Source organism: Oryx dammah, unplaced genomic scaffold, assembly GCF_014754425.2.
Source record: "Oryx dammah isolate SB20612 unplaced genomic scaffold, SCBI_Odam_1.1 HiC_scaffold_8, whole genome shotgun sequence".
Taxonomy (NCBI): Eukaryota; Metazoa; Chordata; class Mammalia; order Artiodactyla; family Bovidae; genus Oryx; species Oryx dammah.
In genome coordinates, this window is record NW_024070192.1 from 11,827,227 (window position 1) to 11,847,911 (window position 20,685).

Sequence of the window (20,685 nt, forward strand, 5' to 3'; positions counted from 1 at the left end):
CTAATTGGCGCCCAGCGTCTGGGGCGAGTGGAAAGACCCGCCTCCCCACGGTTCGCGGGCTGGCCGGCGACGTGCGCGTGCGCGCGTCTGAGAGGCAGGAGGAAGCGGAAGTCGGGGGCGCGCCGGCCAGCAGTGGGGATCACCGCGGCGTCAGGTTGGGGTCCCGGGTCGCCATGGGGCGCGGCAGTGGCACCTTCGAGCGTCTCCTAGGTAACGCTGCCCCCGCTCCCCGGTGGGAAAGACCCCCGCCCCCAGTGCTTCCGGGCGACCGCCGCGCGACTCGGGCCTGGGCGGGCGCGCAGGCGACATAAGGCCCGGCGGTCCTGGGCGCAGGGCCTGGCGCCGACCGATTGAGTGAGGGTCCGCGCAGGAGACCGGCCAGGAGCTTGGGGAAGTAACTCCCAGCGTCTGGCCAAGCGGGCCTCACGTCCTGAGTCACGAGAATGGATGACTCAGTGAAATAGTAAAGTCTCAGTAGACCCTCTCTCCCCGCCAAAAACCTAGGTTGCGTGGGATTTGGGGATTCTGACCCATACGTGGGCCCCAAGGGTGGAGCCAGCAGTGTCTTCCCTGGGACCTGCCAACTCTTCGGAGCGCTGCTTCCCCAGGGATCCAGACCTGCGCTGTATGTCTCCACTGGGCTCTGAAAAGAAGCGCCAGGGCTAAGAAGGCGTTTCCTCTGTTGGGGTGGATAGCTGATCTTTCTGAACCTCCTGGAAGTCACAGGATTTAGGAAGGAAAATCAGTGTTTATGGACAAGCTCACTCTCCTTCAGGAAACTGTTCTGTGTTTGGGACAGGTGCTCTGGGTAGTGGAATGGTCAGCCTGAACCTGGCCTCCCTTTTCCTCAAATGCGATTTCGGGGGGACCTCAGATGAGGCCTCTTTGTTGCTCGTTGAATTATCTGGGCTGAGGAACTCAGCTCATGAGATGGTTCAGCCCTTCAGTGATCAATCCAGGAGTCACTGTCAGATCCTTTTTGATCTTCTGCATGACTCCAGGGACCGTGGTCTTGACTGAACTGGGAGAGCAGCCCCTGAGCCGCTCATTTGTGTGTCTGAGGCCACAGTGACGTAAACTAGAGGTGGTCATTGGGGAATACTTGGCAGGTCAATCCTGTCTGCACGCCACAAAACACAGAGGCAGAGGACTGGGGTCTCTGCTTTATGTCTCTCCAGCAGTGCCACAGCTGAGAGCTAAAGAAACAGGCTAAGCTTCTGAAAACCAGGGACTCTGAGGGATGAGGCAACAGAGCTTAGTGTTGAATTCTGGTTCCACCCCAGCAAGCTGTGTGATTTCAGGCCTAGTGACTTTACCTCTCTTCATTTCTCACCTAGTTTCTTTGTCCACAGAGAAGGTGGAAATATCCCCTAATATTTAAGGTTTGTGTGAGTGTTGAGTGAGTTCGCGTAAAGTGTTTGGAACAGCACTTGTGTGCAAAAAGCCCACAGTGTCTTTCAGGAAGGACAGTGCTTTCCACGGTTATTGTCAGGTGTCAGGAGGATGGTCACGTAGTTTTCCGTTTGGTCCAGAAGTCTAAAATGGGAAGGGGGCAGTTCCTCCTGTCTGTTGCTGAGCTGGGGATCCAGCTAGGGGATCACCCAGCAGGATGAGCCCCTGTAATGGTGTGTTTCTGCCTTAGACAAAGCGACCAGCCAGCTTCTTCTGGAGACTGACTGGGAGTCCATCCTCCAGATCTGTGACCTTATCCGCCAGGGGGACACGCAGTAAGTGCGCCGTCGGGAGCAGGGGGGTGGCCGCACCGTGGGCTGGGGTTGCTTGGTGCCCACTCATCTTCCAAGATCCTGCCCTGATGGAAGCTGAGCATGTTGGGCCCCGATGGAGTACTCTGTGGCCTGTGTGCTATGGCTCTTGAGGTCTCAGGACAGTTAAAGGACTTTTCCTGTACAGTTTGGGAGTGCATGGTTACCTGGACATTTGCCTAGGGGGTCTCAAGAACCAGATGGCCAATGGGCTTTTCCTCAGTCTTAGAAGCTGTTCTCTTCTTTTTTTTTTTTTCCTCTGTTTGCTTTTACCAATGCCTTTTTTTCTGTCAGGGCAAAATATGCAGTGAGTTCCATCAAGAAGAAAGTTAATGATAAGAATCCCCACGTGGCCTTGTACGCCCTAGAGGTAATCAGACCCTGCACTCCAGTCGGCCCTGGTTGGGGTGGCAGCGATGGGCGCACTGCCAACAGTGGAGGCACCAGGGACAGAGGGCTGGGCTGGGCTGGGCTGGGAGTAGTGCTTCCACTCTTCCACCTGAGACTGACACGTGTATGCCCTGAGGTTGACTCCAGTGTCTGTCCTTGGTGATAAAACATAGAGTTAAAAGGAACAGGTGTAGCCCTGGCTGCTGCTAGCCTTGGAGACTGCTCTGTGGGCTTTCCTATCCAACTGGGTGGTCTGAGGGCCCTGTTGAGGCCCACCTTCTTGTGGGGAAGGTGGACCTGTCCAGGAGGGGGAGTTCCTGCCCTGACCTGCAGCTTAAGTCTTCCCCGCCCTGGGGTCTGCAGGTCATGGAGTCTGTGGTCAAGAATTGCGGCCAGACAGTCCATGATGAGGTGGCGAACAAGCAGACCATGGAGGAGCTGAAAGAGCTGCTGAAGGTGGGTGCTCTTCAGGGAGCAGAGAGGCCCATGTGAGGGTGCGCCACCCCAAGGGCTTTTTGGGGCTTTGCTGGCACCTGTGTCAGGAACAGTGCTGAGGGCTGGAGGGCAAGTGTTTGTGATCCCTGCCTGGAGAGGTCAGGCCTTCCCAGAAGCTAGGCAGGGCTGCATCTGGGAGTGCGGAGAAGACCCCACTCCTCCTGCAAGGTGAGGAAAACTTCCTGGAGGGCAGGAGCTGAGTCTGAAGGGTAGGGGATGCTCACTGAGTAGCAGAGAAGGTGGCGAGGAACAGTGTGCGTGTGGCCATGGCAGAGCATGTGAGTGGAGACCTGGGATCCCCAAAAGACGTGCATAGAGCAGGGAGGCATGTGAGTTTGATGTGTTTGTGGAGGCAGAGCTGGGGAACAGCAACAGAGAAGGGATGCCAGAACCCGCCCCCCACCCCACCCGCCAAGGCAGAGGAGGGAAGTCCTCCAGGGCCTCAAGGGATCATCCGAGCAGGGCAGGTTCGCTGCCCACCTATAGGGATTGTGACGTGGGCAGTGACACCAGGGGGTTGTATGATGTAGAGTGGGTGGTACAGCCATTCTTGGAGGTGCAGGGCATCCTGTAGAGCTGAGGCCGCCCTAGGTGGCAACCTAGGAGCACAGCTCCAGCACCAACTCCACCACCACTGTGACCTGGGCCTGTTGGATGCCTGTAGGCCTCGCAGCCTGGAGCCCATCTGAGGCTGAGCTGACAGCAGGACTTTTCCAAAGCCCTGACTGGAGGCCTGGCCAGCCCCTCCTCTGTCCTGGGTGACAGAAGAAGAATTAGAGCCTGCCCTCTTTGTGTGGGCATGATTGTGTCCTGTTCACACAGCACGGGGTCTGAGTCCTTGGAGGGCTGGGGCTACCTGGAGAGGGGTCCACTGACTGGACCCAGATTACAAAAAAGAGCAGGAACTCTGGCATGTGAGCTGTGGTGTCTCCTCGAAGCAACTTTCTCGACCCACTGTCCTGAGCATTGTGTGTGTACATCATCAAGAGAGCTTTAGAAGTGGGATTGGTTGTGCTTTAATCTGCTGGAGGTGGTGGCCTTGTATGTGGGGAACTTTCTGGAGCCATTCATCCCCTGTCTAGGCTGCCTGTGACTGGAAGTGGGGAGCTGGTTGACTGTGCGTCTGCACCTTCAGCCCAGGCTCGGTTGGCTCTGCCTGTTGGTGGCTGGCCTTAGCCAGCCCCAGAGTGGGTCACAGGCTGAGGGGCTCCCTGGGTAGTTAGGGTCCTGTAGAGCACAGGGGTGAGATGGGGAGAGACAGGTGGTGATGAGACAGTACAGGTGGGAGAGCCTTCACTTGAGGGATTCCCCAGGTTCTCTAGGCGTTTAGAGACCAGTGCAGGCCCTTAGTCGACAGACAGGGGGAATGGATTTGTCTTTGGGGATGGGGTTCCTGGAGGAGGCCTGGATCTGGAGAGTGGCTCCCTACGTGGCCCCGTCTCCAGTTGGGGTCTGCCAGTTGCTTCCTTGTTCTGAGATATCTCTTTGGCACCTCCATCTCATCATCTTCCTTCTTCCCTTGCCTACAGAGGCAGGTGGAAGTAAACGTCCGGAACAAGATCCTGTACCTGATTCAGGCCTGGGCACACGCCTTCCGGAATGAGCCCAAGTACAAGGTGGTCCAGGACACGTACCAGATCATGAAGGTGGAAGGTGAGTCACGAGGGTGGGGGCGAGAGGGTCCAGTCCCGGGCTTGGGATGCACCATCAGGAGTTGAGGGGCTGCCCTACACCAGGTTGGCCCAAGGGAGGCTGTGCTGGGGGCGGCACTGTGCTCTGAGGACAGTGGACTTGGAGAGTCTTAAGCGGGGCTGTGGCAGCTGAGGCAGGCTTCTTCAGGTCCAGTGTGTGGGCCTCCCTGTTGTTGTGCCTGTGGAGAGATGCTGAGGTTCTGGCAAGGAGACAGTGCATTCAGGCCATGTTTGGAAGATTTCCTGGTGCTCCCACCCAGTGTGGGTGAGAGGGCAGGCTGGGTCCTCTCCCACCTGTGCCGCATGGTGGGGCCAGGTCTTCTGACCCCAAGATGAGCCACGGAGTGGGAGCAAGGGCACTGCCTGTTGGTTGTAGGGTGGGCAGGACTGTGCAGACACTATGTGATGAAGGACCATCCAGGTCAATAAGCTGGTCTCAGACTCAATTCCTGAACTTCAGAAATGAGAGGAACATCCAGAGTTTATGGAGGGAATTTCCGGGCAGTCCACTGGTTAAGATTCTGGACTTTCGCTGTCAGGGACCCAGATTTGATCTCTGGTTATGCTTCCCTGCTGGCTCAGAGGTTAAAGCATCTGCCACCAATGCGGGAGACCCGGGTTCGATCCCTGGGTCAGGAAGATCCCCTGGAGAAGGAAATGGCAACCCACTCCAGTATTCTTGCCTGGAGAATCCCATGGACTGAGGAGCCTGGTGGGCTGCAGTCCATGGGGTCACAAAGAGTCGGACACGACTGAGTGACTTTACTTACTTACTTACTTACTTTGGGGAACTAAATCCTACAAGTCACACAGCATGGGCAAAAAAAAAAAAACCCAACCAAAAAACAAAGACTTACTGGATTTCAACGGGTCCATGGCTCAAAAAAAAAAAAAAAGCTCTGGTTTAAAAGCTCTGGGAAGTGTGGTTGGCTGGAAGGCAGGCCAGGAGCCAGATGGGAGGCCCGGGAAAGACCTGCGAGGCCTTGATGTGGTGGGAGCAAGGCTTGGCTCTGTGTGGTCCCCAGGACTGAGTGGCCACGTGGAGCCACCCCAGCTGTGGGGCAGGCTGGCTGAGCTGCGCCCCAAGACACCCATGTGCAGTGTGAGGTCACTTTGCCTGCCGCCTCAGGCTCTGGGCCTCTTCTGTCTGCTCGGGGAGGCAGACGCCAAGAGCTGGGATGTGACTGCTAGAGGCCTCAGGGCTGATGGGTAAGGACAGGTGAGACTGAGGGCCTCACACACCAGGGCAGCATTCGGTGGTAACAGGGGCCTCCTTTTCCAGGACACGTCTTCCCAGAGTTCAAGGAGAGTGATGCCATGTTTGCTGCGGAGAGAGTGAGTTCACGGGGTGCTGGGTCCAGGAGTTAGGCTGCTTGCAGGAGGCAGAAGGGAGACCCTGGGATCTGGGCTTGTTGGGAGCAGATGAGCTGCTAATTGACCTCAACATGAGAATGCCCTTTAAGTAGAATATGCAGCTTTGTCTGCAGGTTGAGGAACGAACCTGGCTGAAGGTGCCTTAGGGCTGTGGTTCCCAGTTAAATATTTCCCTGTCTCCGAAGCTGTGGGAAGTCTTGCAGTCAGGTCTTTAGAAAGAAAAGAAGACCATTTTGGAGGGAGATCCTTCCTCGAGTCCTGTCTGCAGTGGGTTGGCTGCAGCCCCTGCGCCCCTTGTGGAAAGCGGGGTGGCCAGGGAGGGAAGGGGCGTGTGACCTGACTCTGCCCGTCCCCAGGCCCCTGACTGGGTGGATGCCGAGGAGTGCCACCGGTGCCGGGTGCAGTTTGGGGTTATGACCCGCAAGGTGAGTGCGCCTGCCTCAGGGAGGGCCCCAGCTCCCCGCCTGGCTGGGACAGACCCCAGGCCTCCCACTTGTCATCCCAAGGCCACTGTGCACACAGCAGGCCCTTTCTCTCTGGACTGGGACCTGGCGGCCTGGGGAGTGAGGTCATCTGGGGTCTGTATCCCGTGGTCAGTGCCCTCAGGCAAAGTTCAGGCAAGGCTGCACTCCTGGGGAATGCAAGCACCCCATGCCCAGGGGTTTGGGTCTGCGTTGCCTCGGCCAGTAGCCCCCGGCTGAGTCTCCTCAGCTGACTTGGCTCGTCCGGCTTGGACCCTCCCTCTGCTCACTGAAGCCGTGGCCAAGGCTGGGGCCTGGGACATCTGAGCAGACTCCCCAGACTCATTGTCCAGCAAAACTTATTTATTAGGACAGCTTATGTGTTCTTCTGTGAACTTTTTTTGTTAATTTGACTACTTTTCCTCAAAGTAGAGGCTATAATTGAGAGCTTGCGAGTGTGCCCTGTTCCCCCAGATCCTTTGTGGCCTCCCAGGCCCACCTTCTGCCCACCCCAACCTGGGAGGCCCAGCCTGGCACTTCCTGCAGCAGGTGGTGCTGGGCAGAAGGTGGTCGTGAAAAGTGGCTGACCAGGCCTCCCTGACCCACCCTGTGTCACAGCACCACTGCCGGGCATGTGGCCAGATCTTCTGCGGCAAGTGCTCTTCCAAGTACTCCACCATCCCCAAGTTCGGCATCGAGAAGGAGGTGCGGGTGTGTGAGCCCTGCTACGAGCAGCTCAACAAGTGAGTCCCCTGGGACACTGGAGCTAGGGCAGTGCCAGGCAGGGCCCTTAGGTCTGAGTCCTGTTGGCCAGTTGCTCGGGTTTGTTTATTAAGTGTTGGGAGAAGAGACACAGGAGTTGCCTGGAGACCCTCACCCCACGACAGTGAATTGCCTTTCTGCAGCCCCGTTGACTCCGTCACACACATACACCCTCACCCCTCTCACGTGTGCGTGCACACACACACACACACACACAGGCCCTCACCCCACGCGCGTGCACACACATACAGGCCCTCACCCCACGACAATGAATTGCCTTTCTGCAGCCCCATTGATTCCATCACACAAACACACACACACCCACCCACCACACACACACACATACACACCCCATCCCCACTCCCACCCCCCCCACACACCCCCACACCCCCACCCACCCACCCCAGGCCTGACTGCCCACACACACCTTGTATCCTGAACCAGTCAAGAGTGAGCCTCAGGCACCCTGTCCCTCTCCCCTCCACTCCTAAGTGTGCTTCCCAAGGGGAACTTTTCCCACGAGCCTACTGGTAGCTGTCGAGTTGGGGCATTTGGCATCAGTGTGGTTAGTCTCTGTTCAGGGTTCCCAAGTCCCAGTAACATCCCATGATGGTTCGGTCCTGTTAGGACCCAGCCACCTCCTTAGCTCTCTAACCTGGTAAGTTTCAGCATCTTTTTCTTTTGTGACAAGGACATCACTGAGGGGCCAAGGCTGTTTGAGGCACATCTCTAGGTTTGGGTCCAGGGTCTCCTTGTGGTGACAGTCAGGCTCTGTGTGGCTGGCCCAGGAGCCCATGTTGTCCATCTTCCCAGCATCAGTGATAGGATCTGATCTCCTGGGGAAGTGGTATCTGTAGACTGCTCCACTGGGAAGTCTTTTCTGCGGAAAGCCGCAGCGTGGCAGGTGTTTGAGCCCCATTTCCAGGAAAGGGGCTGTCTTTTAGGCCAGTGACTTGCCCCAGGGCCCTGCAGCCCAGAGGTGACAACTGGTTCGTGGGTCCAGCTTTTCTCTGGAGTGTGGTCTGTGGAACCCCCGTCTTCGTTCCCTGAGGGTGTCAGAGGGGAGCCCCAGGCTGTTTCCAAGAACACATGGGGGTGGGATACAGCACTCAGTGACACATGGCATCCTGTCTCCTCCAGGAAAGCTGAGGGAAAAGCGGCCTCGACGACGGAGCTGCCCCCGGAGTACCTGACCAGCCCGCTGTCTCAGCAATCGCAGGTACTGCCCGGGCCTCTGGGGGCGCCTTGACCCTTGGCCCCGCTAACCCCGTCCTGTCATCCTCAGCTGCCCCCCAAAAGGGACGAGACAGCCCTGCAGGAAGAGGAGGAGCTGCAGCTGGCCCTGGCCCTGTCTCAGTCGGAGGCCGAGGAGAAGGAGCGGATGGTGAGCGGGTGGGCAGCCTTGCTGAGTCTGGGGGTGCTCAGGAAATTGCGGCATGCACCTCGGACACCCTCCTGGTCATCCCGCAGAGGCAGAAGTCGGCCTATACCGCGTACCCCAAGGCGGAACCCACACCCGTGGCCTCCTCAGCGCCCCCTGCCAGCAGCCTGTATTCTTCGCCTGTGGTGAGCCTGCCCTTCAGCTCAGCCCCAGTGGCTTAGACCCCCTTCCTGTGGGATGGGAGGGCAGGTGATTGTGCCTCGGCAGGGATGCTTGAGTCTCCTGGGCAGGGGCAGAGGCAGCCTAGTGCCCACAGGTCTCAGCTCCCTGGTCAGGACCCTGGTGGAGCAGAGGACACTGCAAGGGCTGGAGGCCTCACCGTCGAGACCCCAGTGTCTTCCATACCCCCCCGAGCGGGAGGAGCTGGGGACACCTTGGGTCAAAGGTGCTCTGTTTTTCTAGCCTCCTGTGAGGCCATCACAGGTCTGTTTGCTGGAGGTGGACCGAGTTCTTTTCTGTAAAAAGGAGGAAGGTGGCAGGTGGGGCAGAGGTTTAGAAAGTCATTTGCAAACCCTGCAGGGCACTGTGGGTAGAGCTGAGAGAAGCCCTGCCAGTTGCCCACCCGACCCTATGTTCTATCTGTGGGAGGGCTGGTGGGGCAGCACCCTGCATCCCATCTACGGTTACGGAGTCCCTTGGCACTTGGACAGGCTTTGGCCAGTCTGCAGGGTCCACTCATGGCTATATCATCCAGGCCTCTGCTCCGGCCTGTGGCCTCTCATATCCACCATGTCTCCCCAGAACTCGTCGGCGCCTCTGGCTGAGGACATCGACCCCGAGGTGAGGATGCCCCAAGTGTGGTGCTTTCACCTTGCTGCCTCCTGGCCCTTGGGAGTGACCCCCTCTTGCCTGTGCAGCTTGCGCGGTACCTGAACCGGAACTACTGGGAGAAGAAGCAGGAGGAGGCTCGGAAGAGCCCCACGCCGTCCGCGCCAGTACCTCTGACAGAGCCCACGGCCCAGCCTGGGGAGGGACACGCAATCCCTGCCAACGTGGAGGTAAGGGGCCACTCTCAAGCTTCGGACTGTGGTCCCTTGGGAGAGGACACCAGGATAGGCAGAGATGGAGTCTCACTGTCTGGTCTCTTACAGACTTCCCTCCCAGAGACAGACCCTCAGGCTGTAACTGCAGCCGGAGCTGCCTTTAGTGAGGTAAGCCATGACTCCCTCCTTGGGCTGGGGCAGACTTGGCCTCCCAGAGTGCAGAGCGCCAGACTCACGGTGACCTCCCAGAGGTGGGCTGTTGTCACTTACAGCTCTCCATTGAACGTCTCTGGGTTGGCCCTGCTCAGCTCCTTGCTGTCTACCCCAAACAGGCTGGAATATTCTGGGGCTCTGCTCTTTGGTGCCCTGTGGAGTAAGAGGCCAGGGCCAGGACAGCTTCGTCTCAGCCACACTGTGCCTGTGGGCAAAAGCCGAGCCTCCCTGGGCCTCCGTTTCCTCCCTTATGAACCGGGTGCTGAGGGCGCCTCTCGCAGACCCCCCTGGAGGACCCAGTCAGTCGTGCAGCAAGCTCAGAGCTCAGCACCTGGCTCAGCCAGACAGAGGGACCCTGTCCCCACTCGGGCTGGGGGTGTGGGAGGTGCTCAGGCAGACTCCCTGTGCCCTGGCAGCAGTACCAGAATGGGGAGTCGGAGGAGAGCCACGCACAGTTCTTGAAGGCCCTGCAGAATGCCGTCACCACCTTCGTCAACCGCATGAAGAGCAACCACGTGCGGGGCCGCAGCATCACCAACGACTCGGCCGTGCTGTCCCTCTTCCAGTCCATCAACACCATGCACCCCCAGCTGCTAGAGCTGCTCAACCAGCTGGATGAGCGCAGGCGTACGTGCCACGCGCACCCTCCCAGATGGCCCTCCAGGCCTCAGGGGCTCCCATCAGGGGCCTGCCACACCCACTAGGGGCAGTGGGTACCTACTGGGCCAGGCATTATCGCGCCTGGGTGGTGTGGGCAGGGCTGCCACGAGGGACCTTGGGCTCTGCATGAGGGAGTCCCAGTGGCAGGTGTCCCACTGAGCACAGTGAGCTGGAGGGAGTGTGTATGTGTATGTATGTGTGCCACACAGGTGCATGTGAGTCCACCCGCCCTGGAGCCCCTATGCCAGCTGCACCCTGCCATTTCCCAGGCCGGGCTGGGCAGCAGTGCCCACTGCTGGGGAGCTCGTGTACCAGCCAATGCCAAGGCCCCCCAGCTCACCCCTTCCCCACAGTATACTACGAGGGACTGCAGGACAAGCTAGCACAGATTCGTGACGCCCGGGGGGCGCTCAGTGCCCTGCGGGAGGAGCACCGGGAGAAGCTTCGCCGTGCAGCCGAGGAGGCTGAGCGCCAGCGCCAGATCCAGCTGGCCCAGAAGCTGGAGATCATGCGGCAGAAGAAGCAGGTGTGGCGGTGGTGGCCCGCCCGGCCGTGGGGTGTGGGGGCGGTGGTGGCCCGCCCGGCCGTGGGGTGTGGGGGCGGTGGCGGCCTGCCCGGCTGTGGGGTGTGGGGCCAGAGCCAGCCCTGACGCCTGCCTCGTGGCCCACAGGAATATTTGGAGGTGCAGCGGCAGCTGGCCATCCAGCGCCTGCAGGAGCAAGAAAAGGAGCGGCAGATGCGCCTGGAGCAGCAGAAGCAGACCATCCAGATGCGGGCCCAGATGCCAGCTTTCTCCCTGCCCTATGCCCAGGCACGTGCCCACCACACGCCCCGGTCCCTCTGGGCACCCTGGTGACGGACAAGTGCCCTGAAAGCAGTCTTTCTGTCTCCAGCTCCAGGCTGTGCCTGCGGCGGGGGGTGTGCTGTACCAGCCCTCCGGCCCGGCGAGCTTTGCGGGCACCTTCAGCCCGGCTGGCTCAGTGGAGGGCTCGCCCATGCACACCATGTACATGAGTCAGCCAGCCCCGGCTGCCAGCGGCCCCTACCCCAGCATGCCAGCAGCCGTAGCAGGTAACGGAGCGGGCTGGGGCAGGAGAGTGGGGGACCAACAGCCAAGACGAACCCCAGACCAGTACTACCCTTTCTTTCTTTTGTTGTTTTGGTGTGATCACAAACTTACAGAACAGTCAGCAGAGCAGTACACAGCATTTTTCAGATTCACACTCTCCCCACACTCAACCTACACTCACTCTCTTCTGACCCAATTTAGGGGGTGTGGCGGGTGTGACACCCTTTACTACTAGAGGCCTCTGTGTTTGCTAGACCAGGATGCTCCGCAGGGCCTGGGCACAGGCACCAGACGAGGAGCCCGGAGGCCCTGGTGTGACTGCATCCGCGGCTGGCTCGTGCTCACACAGCCCCAGGGCCTCACCTGTGCCAACAGGAAACCCACCCCCTGTTTAGCTGTCCTCCCTCTTAGAATGTTCTGTGGGCTTCTGTGACACTGACTTCCTAAAGACCGCTGACCTGTTGTCTTGGAGACCACCTCTCATTTGGGCTGTGACTGGTCTTCTGAGAGTGTGACTTTCTGTGGGTCCTTTCCTGTCTTTGTTGATTTCACTTACTATTCTTTTGTGAGAATGTGAAACACAAACTTATTTCTGTAAGTCACAAGGAAAAGGGAAACTCAAACCCCCGTCCCTTACCCCATCCTCAGAGTTCTGAGCTCTCTCCTCTTTGCCTGCAGACCCCAGCATGGTGAGTGCTTACATGTACCCAGCAGGGGCGGCTGGTGCACAGGCAGCCCCGCAGGGCCCCACAGGGCCCACCACAAGCCCAGCCTACTCATCATACCAGCCTACTCCCACGCAGGGCTATCAGGTAGGTGGGGAGGCTGCCCCTTCCCTACAAGGCCCCTAGGCCCAACCGTCTCCCATCACCTCTCTCCTCCACAGAATGTGGCCTCCCAGGCCCCACAGAGTCTCCCAGCCATCTCCCAGCCCCCACAGTCTGGTACGATGGGCTACATGGGGAGCCAGTCAGTGTCCATGGGCTACCAGCCTTACAGCATGCAGGTGAGAGGCTGTCGGGGGGCCTCAGATGGGAGGAGCAGGGCCTTTGGGGGTGGGAGTATGCTGGGCAGGCTCCACACACTGCCCACCACCCCATGTCCCCGCCACTGCCTCTCTACTGGTTGGCATTTACCTGGTTACAGAGCTGCTTCCTTAGCATGGGGCTGTTTCATTGTCCACAGAATCTGATGCCGACCCTCCCCGGCCAAGACGCACCTTTGCCGCCCCCACAGCAACCCTATATCTCAGGGCAGCAGCCCGTGTACCAGCAGGTGAGCCTCTCCTGGGACCACCGTGGGTCGTGACGGGACAGGCTTCACTGTGGAACCCCCGTCTGCAGTGGGGCTGTCCTGGGAAGTGTGGCTGGCGTGGGCCAGGATTGCTGCTCTTCAGGCAGGACCAGGACAGACACATAGCAATAGCTGTTGGGTGTCAAAATCCTATGTTTACTTAAAAGCCCAAGGTCCCATTTACTCAGCTCCAGAGACATGAATCCAGAATGCCTGGGGCGTGGGCTCTGCTGGGGACAGGAAGAGGACAGGGAGTTCATGATGACTGGAGGAAGGCAAGGGGATCATGGGCTTGAGGGGCCTAAATACTGGGCCAGGCTGGTTTGTGGAGTGTTCTGGAGAGGAGCTGGTAGAGGATGGGGAGGCTGGGGCCTGGAGAGGGAAGACAGACCACTGGCCTGTGTGTCCGCCCACAGATGGCGCCCTCCAGCGGCCCTCCTCAGCAGCAGCCCCCAGTGGCCCAGCAGCCCCCAGCACAGGGCCCGCCGGCACAGGGCAGCGAAGCCCAGCTCATCTCGTTTGACTGACCCCGGCTGGGAGCTCCCCATCTAGAGTAACACTACGGTTCTCCAAAACTGCCGCCTCCATCTCTAACTAGCGTGGTCCTCCTGCCTCGCGCTCTCCCCTCTGCGTGGGTGGGGTGTCCCTTCACTCTGGCCCTCCACCATCTTTGTCCTTGCCTGCCAGCTCCTGGTCCCTCTAGGCCCCATCCTTGTCTCTGGCTCCTTAAGTTCGTGTCTGACTCCTTTCCCCAGGGCTGGGCCTCGGGGAGGAGGGTGGAAGGGAAGGACCTTCCCTGAGAGGAAGCCCCCAGCCCAGTATGTCAGGTTCTGTGAGGGCTGGCCAGAGTGGGGTCTCTGCCCCACACAGCTCATGCCCTCCCATCCCCACCCGGGAGACGTTGAGGCCATGGTCTGTGACTAGCGTGAGTGCTCCCCAGAGTTCTCCAGCATGGCCCCCCAGGCTGTCAGCAGGGATGCTCTTGGCCCTCACAGGAAGGGTGGGGCCTGTCTCCAGCTTCTCTGCTTCTGAGCTGCCATCTTATCCAGTGCCCTGAGTAGATGGAATGGAACAGCGATAATAAAAATGTCTTTCAACAAGTATCAGGGTGTCTGCTCAGAGGGAAAGTGCTGGGCAGCTGTTTCAGTTCTGGGTGGGTGTGTGGGTGCCTCCTCTCAGGCCAGCTGCCCCTTGCGCAGGCCTAGCTCCACAGTAGTCTCAACTGGTGCACGCTACTCAGCCTTGAGATGGGTTGTCTTCCTTCCTGAGATTGAGCACCAAGGACCTGTGCCCACTCAACCCAGCTGCCCTGACTTCTGAGAGAGACGTGTGGGGCCTGGGCTCTAGTCTGAGTCTGCACTGTCAGAATTGGAGCCTAGAAGAAAATGTTTATGACAGCATAGACTCATGGCCTCTCACATCCAGGGTTCAGTACATTTCATAAACTAAGTGTGCAAACTTCTTGGGTGACTCCCCTTAACTCTTCTATGAAGCAATGCAGTAGTTTAATGGGCTCAGAGCTCAGGTCAAAAGCAGGCCCAGGATCACAGAGATGCTGGGCAAAGGGAAGCCCATCCTTCTTGGACCTAAAGTCAGGACTTATCCCTGGGCTCTTAGAAGATCACCTGGTACCTAGGACAGGAGGAGAGGGGAATGTCCCCTGCTGCATTTAAGGAGCAAAGGCCCTAGGACCCGAAGGGCTGGAGACACCCCATGTGCCAGATATTTGGGAGCTGCACTAAGAGGCAAGAGTGCAAAGGATCTGGGCAGCTGGAGACAAGAGTCCAGGCTTACAAATGCTCCCAAGGACCCCATCCTCGACCCCTTCCGGGCTCAATCACAACCCTTAGCAGACGCTGCAAGCAGAGTTTCTAGCTAGCTGCGGGTCTGGTTCAAGCGGAGGGCGGCGGCTTCGCTACTGTGGCGGCCAGGACGGAAGGACCAAATATGCTCCTGAGCTGGCCTGCAAGATATACGTTTAGATACAGGAGACCGAAGAGAAGGCGGCCCAGAGGGCCGGGGAGCTCCCTCCCGCCAGATGACCACAGGCCACCGGCAGCCGGGCCCCCGGAACAGACTTTAGGAGGAAGGGCACTAGGGATGCCCGGGCGTGTCCTGCGGCAGCACAAACGTCATATGCCTGGACTCTGCTGCAGGTGTCACTGTGCTGTTCAACAGGGTCAGGTCCCTGCCCGTCGTCCCTAGCGTATTGAGGGCCCAGTCCGCTTCCCCGACTCGAACGAACCCTGGTGCTGGGTCTCAGTCTTCTCTTGGCTTCATTCGCCCCTCGGCAGGTAGAGCCCAGTTCAGCCACCGTCGGGCCACCGTCCCCTTAACGAAGCTCTGCGCCTGCGCCGCCCGTTGTCTTTTGCATAATCTCGCGGAGCGAGAGGAGGCAAGTCGAGGTGAGGCTAGAGCGTCCTCCTCCAGTTTGTATGCGCGGCTGTCCTGAAGGCTAGAGCGTACTACCCCACTCTATGCTCGGTAGGCCTGGTGGCTAGAGTGTCCTCCCCAGCTCCTCTGTCCGGTGCCCCCGGCGGCTAGAGCGTCCCGCCTACTAGGATCCGCGTGTGACCTTCTCTCCTGTGGAGCGATGCTGCCGTCGGCCACAAGCCTCCTATGGGGGCCGTGTCTCGGGCTTCGAGCCGCTGCGCTTCGCCTCGTCAGGTACTGCGGGCCGCTGAGGGCCGGGCAGGCTGATAGGATGGGGCCCTTGGCCCGGCACTGAGGGTGCACGTTGGGGCGGCGTCCGCGGGCGGGGGGCTTCCCCCGACTCGGCGAGTCCCTACGTGCTTGGTAGGCACGGGGGCCCCCACTTGACGATCCCCTAACCTCACAGGCCGCCGATAGTTCTGGGGTGGCCCCGGATGACCTTGGACCGGTCCGTGCTTTTCTCCGGGCCTCAGTTTCCCCGGCAGCACAGTGGCGTGGTAGGACTCCCATGAGTTGATCTGGCGTTCTACCGCCAGGGACCTCAGGTTCTGAAAGTTTGCGTGGCAAAATGCATTCAGGTAATTGCTTTACGTCCATGGACTGGTAGAGTTCATCCAAGCCGGAAACGTCGTGGGTAGCGTGTCTGCAGTTATGTGGGTTTCCAAGGCCCTTTGAAGAGTGTATAAAATGGCTGGGAAATCCCTTTTGTTATCCACGCGGTCCCTGGAGTCTGAGAACCTGGGTTGGGACCAAGGAGCTAGGTCTTCTGAGCTCATGGCACCTACCTGCCTGGCTCATGTCACCTGCCTGTACTAGGCTGACGACTCTGTTTTAATGGGGTTCAGGCAACAGGTACCTCACGTCTGCACTGTGCGGCTTATGAGATGCAGCAGCCATCGAAGGGGGGAGGCCCTCACTGGTGCCCCCCTGGATAACGCCCCCAAGGAATACCCCCCCAAGATCCAGCAGCTGGTCCAGGACATTGCCAGCCTCACGCTGCTGGAGATCTCCGACCTCAACGAGCTCCTGAAGGTATCAGTGCTCAGGCTGGGCAAGGAGTTCTGGGACCCCTTGCTGGGATATTTGGGAGTTTGGTAAATTATCCAAAGTGTGCTCCATAAATGCAAGGACCTTGCCAGGCGTGTTCCTGAGCATGTCTGGGTGGAACAACCAGCTCCTGAAACTACCCTTCTTTGTCCCTGCAGAAAACACTGAAGATCCAAGATGTTGGGTTGATGCCGATGGGTGGCATGGTGCCTGGGACTGCCCCTGCCCCAGCAGCCCCAGAGGTGAGCTCAGGCCGGGGCATAAAGTGGTGTTTCTCTGGTGTCCAGCTGATATCTTGCCTCAGCTCACATGGCCAGGTTTCTCTCCTCATCCCTCATCTTGGTCCTGCATCAACCAGGCACAGCCTGTGGGTCTGTGTGGTTTCTGGCTGTGGGCACCCCTGCACCCTCACTGGCATCTCCTCCCTGCCAAGACTGTGCAGGTTCCTGCCCATATGAAGACCGTGTTTGTGGTGGAGGGGAATAGCCAAAGGCGAGGAAACAACAAAAAGAATTTGTATCAAACAGAAAAGGAAAAGAGTAAGGAAGAAGCTTTTAATGGGAGGGAGAGGGTTACAGTTTCAAGAAAGGCTGCAGGGAAGGTAACTCTGAGGAAAGACTTGAGGAGCTAAGGATGAGAGTGAGGCAGAGGGATGGCAGGGCCATGGATATCTCGGACTTATCCACAAGGAGAAATAACACAATTATTGATATGCATTTCCTAGCGTCAGAAATCATAAAGGTTTTGCCACATTTGCTTCATCTGTTGTTTGAAGCTTGAGACAGATTTCTGATCTCTTCTGCCTCGTGTGTTCCACCATCCATCTCTGAAAGCACCAGTGTTTCCTCGCGTTACCAGGAGCTGTTTGCACAACAAATGCAATTAGCAGGGCTTCCTACCCGAGCCTCTTCAAGTTTTGCTAATAGTTCCAGACTTTTTTAATAGTTTTTTATTTATTAGTGTTAGTTGCGGCATGCAAGATCTTCTTTTCTGTTGTAGAGGCAGGAGGGCTTCGTTGCCCCAAGCCATGCGGGATCTTAGTTCCCTGACCAGGAATCAAACTCTTGTCCTCTGCATTGGAAGGCATATTCTTTAACCACTGGACCACCAGGGAAGTTCCATTTCCAGACCCTTTAAAAAAAAAAAGTATTTAGTTTTGCTTTCGGTTGCACAGGGTCTTCGTTGCTGCTTGCAGGCTTTCTCTAGTTGTGGAGCGCGAGGGCCACTCTCTAGCTGTGGTGCTCTGGCCTCTCACTGCAGTCACTTCTCTTGTTGGTGGAGCATAGGCTCTAGACCGCGGGCTCAGTAGTTGTGGCACATGGGCATAGTTATTCCAAAGCATGTGGAATCTTCCCTGACCAGGGATCAAACCCATGTGCCCTGCATTGGCAGGCGGATTTTTATCCACTGTAGCACCAGGAACGTCCCAGACTTTCTTTAAAACAGTCACTTTACTCAAATCCAAATGAGGTCTCTGTGTTGCATTTGGTTGTTGGGTTTCTCAAGCCTCTTAAATCTGGGTGGCTGCCCTTAACCCCCTTCCCCCAGCCATCACCTACTGAGGAAACCAGGTCGGGTCCTGTGGAGCATCCCACATCCCACATGTGTCTGATAGTGCCACCAGCCTTGTCCACACTCCTTCCTACACCATGAACTGGAAGGTGACTATACAGGCTAAACATCTGGGGCAAGGAGAGAATTACTGTGTAACTTGTCTAAACTGGAGTGCTTTTAAGAATAAAGGGGGTGCTGTTCATAATTAGGCAGCACACCCAAAGTAGAACTGCCCCAGGCTGTTGGCCCATGTAGTCCCTGCTCTGGGGGTGCTGTAGTCTTCACCGCTGGAGCTCTGTCATGCCCAGTTGTCCCATTATTGGTCACCTGGTGGAGCTGAAGCTGGTCGTACATTTGTCACCAGTATGTAACCTTGGGCTTGCACTGCTTTTCTGTAGTGTTATCTGCGGAGTGCTTATGGTGTCATTTTTCCTTGTCTCAAAAGTTACAATTTTTAAAGGACAAGGATACTAGAGTGCTGGGTGGTGGGGGCAGAAGGTAGTTTTAGAGCCGCATCTGGAGAGATGGAATGGATTAGGCGAGGAGAGCACCCAGTTTGGCAGCCTAAGCCCGCTTGTCTCACTGTGACCTCCTGGCAAAATCGTAGGCTTTGTCAGGCAGCCTGCCTGGGTCTTGCCTTTGGGTTACAGGACAGGGTGGCCTGGGAATGAATCTGCTTCAACCCCATCCTTTCTCACCTTGCCACCCACTTCCTCCCTCCCTCCCCCAGGCAGCAGAAGACGACGTCCCCAAACAAAAAGAACGGACACATTTCACTGTCCGCCTGACAGAGGCAAAGCCCGTGGACAAGGTGAAGCTGATCAAGGAGATCAAGAACTATGTCCAGGGCATCAACCTCGTCCAGGTGAGGTTCCATGTACCGCACAGCCCTCTCCCGCCGCCACTGACAGCTCTCAGGCTGACCCAGGCCCAGGTTGGGTTCTGACTTTACTCTCTGGCAGGCAAAGAAGCTGGTGGAATCCCTGCCTCAGGAAATCAAAGCCAACGTGGCCAAGGCCGAGGCCGAGAAGATCAAGGCGGCCCTGGAGGCAGTGGGCGGCACTGTGGTTCTGGAGTAGCCGCCCAGGAGACTGTGGACAGGGTTCCTGGGCCCTGAGAGGGGCTCCGCCTGCTTTGCACCCAGCATCCAGGCTCAGTGGATGGAGCAGCCTTGGAGCAGAACTGGGCATCCACACCACGAGGCCAACTCCATTCTGGGACAGACGGATGGACCTGCTGAGATGGGGAGGGAGGGGCAGCCACTGACTGTGCAGCCCCAGGGAGAAGGACTCTAGAATCTACCAGGAGTGTACACACCCCCCATGGCCGCTGGGAAAAATGCATTGTGCAGGCCCTGTGTGTGGAGTCATGTGTGTCGGTTGGGCACCACGTGCAGCGGGCTGTCCTCTGAGATCCCAACGCATACTTGTCCTGCTTGTGGGGGTGGCAGCTCCTGCGTGGCTGGCACTAAATCTTCACCTGGGAGCTGGTGGGGGTGCCTTTGGAACTCCTTGTCTTTAAGTGTTGGTGGTCTTTAACAGCAAATACAGACCTGGGCAGGTGAGTGTGAGGTGTGTACCATAGCTGGGGCACAGAAGGCAGGAGGGTGTGCTTTGCAAGACTACAGCAGTTGGGGGGTGTCCGCTGCTCCCTTAGAGGGGTTCAGGGAGCTTTGTCATAGAGCCAGGGATTTGGTAAGAAGAGGTGACCTGGTGCCAGAGTGACATTTACAGGTGGCAGTGACCACCCAAGCTTGCAGGCTCTGCCTAGTGCTCTCTTTTCTCCAAGGACCCTTGGCTTCCTTCTCCTGGGGAAGCGCCATCACTGGCCCATGGCAGGAGGCCCCTGGAGCTGAGGGCAGGCAGCTGCAGGGATTTTTGAGTATCCACTCTGGGGAGGCCCATAGTTCCTGTGACTTGTGGGGACCCAGCCCCTCTGGCCTGGGTCTTTAGGTCACCTGGAGCCCCCTCCCTTGGTTTGTGGGACCAGAAGGGGACACTCGGTCTGGGAGTGCTACCCTCTGGGTGAGATGGCTCAGGATAGGCCCAGGAGCTGCCAGGCTCCCAGATGAAGAATCCCAGGAGAGGGGAGGCGGCCCCCTGACTGGAGAGCCCCACTAGCCAAGCCTGGGGCCCATGAAGTTAACGACTGGCCGGCACCAGATCTCTGGGTGTTCCTTCACTTAGCAGAAGGGACAGCTTCCTACCTGGGGCAAAGTGTGGGCTGCTGATCTGCTGCCGTTTCCTAGGGGCAAGGAGTGGTCCAGGCTCAGGAACACCCCTCAGCCCAGGCCTGTGTGGTCACACCCCACCTCCCGCCCTATGGGTGACCTTTAAAGGCCGCTTATCCTCTGAGCTCCTTCATCTTTTTCCAGGGCAGCTAGGGTGATGAAATGGGCTCCCTTCACCCCACCTGCCAAGGAGGGGTCACTTTGTTCATGGTAGTATTGCTAAAGGTGTCTACCTGTGGGATCATCAAACCCAACTCCTCCCGCATTGCTTACAACAGACAGGATGCTGCCATGGTGCCCCCACCTGACCTCACAGTCCTGTCTGAAGGCGCTGAAGATCCTCAGCCTCCCCTTCTCAAGCAGCCCCCTGGCCCAGGCCTCTGGACCCTTCCAGTGCCCCCTGACCTGCTCTAGCCTGTGGTAGCTCTAAGGTGTCTCAGACCTGGAAATAGGTTGGGTGTGCCATGGGGGATCACCCTGGGTCCCTGAAGCCCACTTAGCCCTTAGGCCTGGTGTTGGGAGGTGGGTCTGCTGGGCATCCTGAGTTGCCCTGCTGGCACCCACAGAAGAACTTAGAAGATCCCTTCAGAGCCTGGTAGGAGTTGGCCTTTGTGCAGGCTCATGAGAAGATCACAGAGGACACAGCAGTGGGAGAACCAGAGCTAGCCGTGTGCCTCTTACCCCATAGACACCCCCCACCTCCTCCTCCCTGCTGATTCTAGGGACCCTGACGTATGCCAGGCCACTCACATGGCTGCATCCTCCCTGCCTGGAAACCAAGAAAGTGTAAACGCTGCAGCACAGACACCAGATCCCTGAACAGGGA

The 20,685-nt window shown here is 58.1% G+C and overlaps 2 protein-coding genes across 3 annotated transcripts; both read left to right on the plus strand.

Annotated features, from left to right (window-relative positions):
* The first annotated feature begins 85 nt into the window (after positions 1–85).
* HGS (hepatocyte growth factor-regulated tyrosine kinase substrate) lies at positions 86–13,698 on the plus strand. Of its 2 annotated transcripts, none has more exons than XM_040244812.1 (22): positions 86–210; positions 1,643–1,727; positions 2,058–2,133; positions 2,517–2,609; positions 4,178–4,301; positions 5,622–5,674; positions 6,070–6,138; positions 6,793–6,917; positions 8,077–8,155; positions 8,222–8,320; positions 8,407–8,502; positions 9,119–9,157; positions 9,235–9,375; positions 9,469–9,528; positions 9,990–10,200; positions 10,587–10,759; positions 10,904–11,044; positions 11,127–11,304; positions 11,981–12,114; positions 12,189–12,308; positions 12,488–12,577; positions 13,012–13,698. In XM_040244812.1, the coding sequence occupies exons 1-22, from the start codon at positions 174–176 to the stop codon at positions 13,120–13,122; spliced, it is 2,334 nt and encodes a 777-aa protein (XP_040100746.1). In that variant the 5' UTR covers positions 86–173; the 3' UTR covers positions 13,123–13,698. The 2 variants fall into 2 exon arrangements, with proteins under 2 accessions (XP_040100746.1, XP_040100747.1); XM_040244813.1 differs by having other exon boundaries at positions 88–210; positions 9,993–10,200; positions 13,012–13,696.
* A 1,310-nt stretch (positions 13,699–15,008) lies between these two features.
* On the plus strand, positions 15,009–19,194 carry MRPL12 (mitochondrial ribosomal protein L12). The gene is made up of 5 exons (XM_040244868.1): positions 15,009–15,262; positions 15,874–16,060; positions 16,234–16,317; positions 18,360–18,494; positions 18,592–19,194. The coding sequence occupies exons 1-5, from the start codon at positions 15,189–15,191 to the stop codon at positions 18,706–18,708; spliced, it is 597 nt and encodes a 198-aa protein (XP_040100802.1). The 5' UTR covers positions 15,009–15,188; the 3' UTR covers positions 18,709–19,194.
* The last annotated feature ends 1,491 nt before the right edge of the window (positions 19,195–20,685 follow it).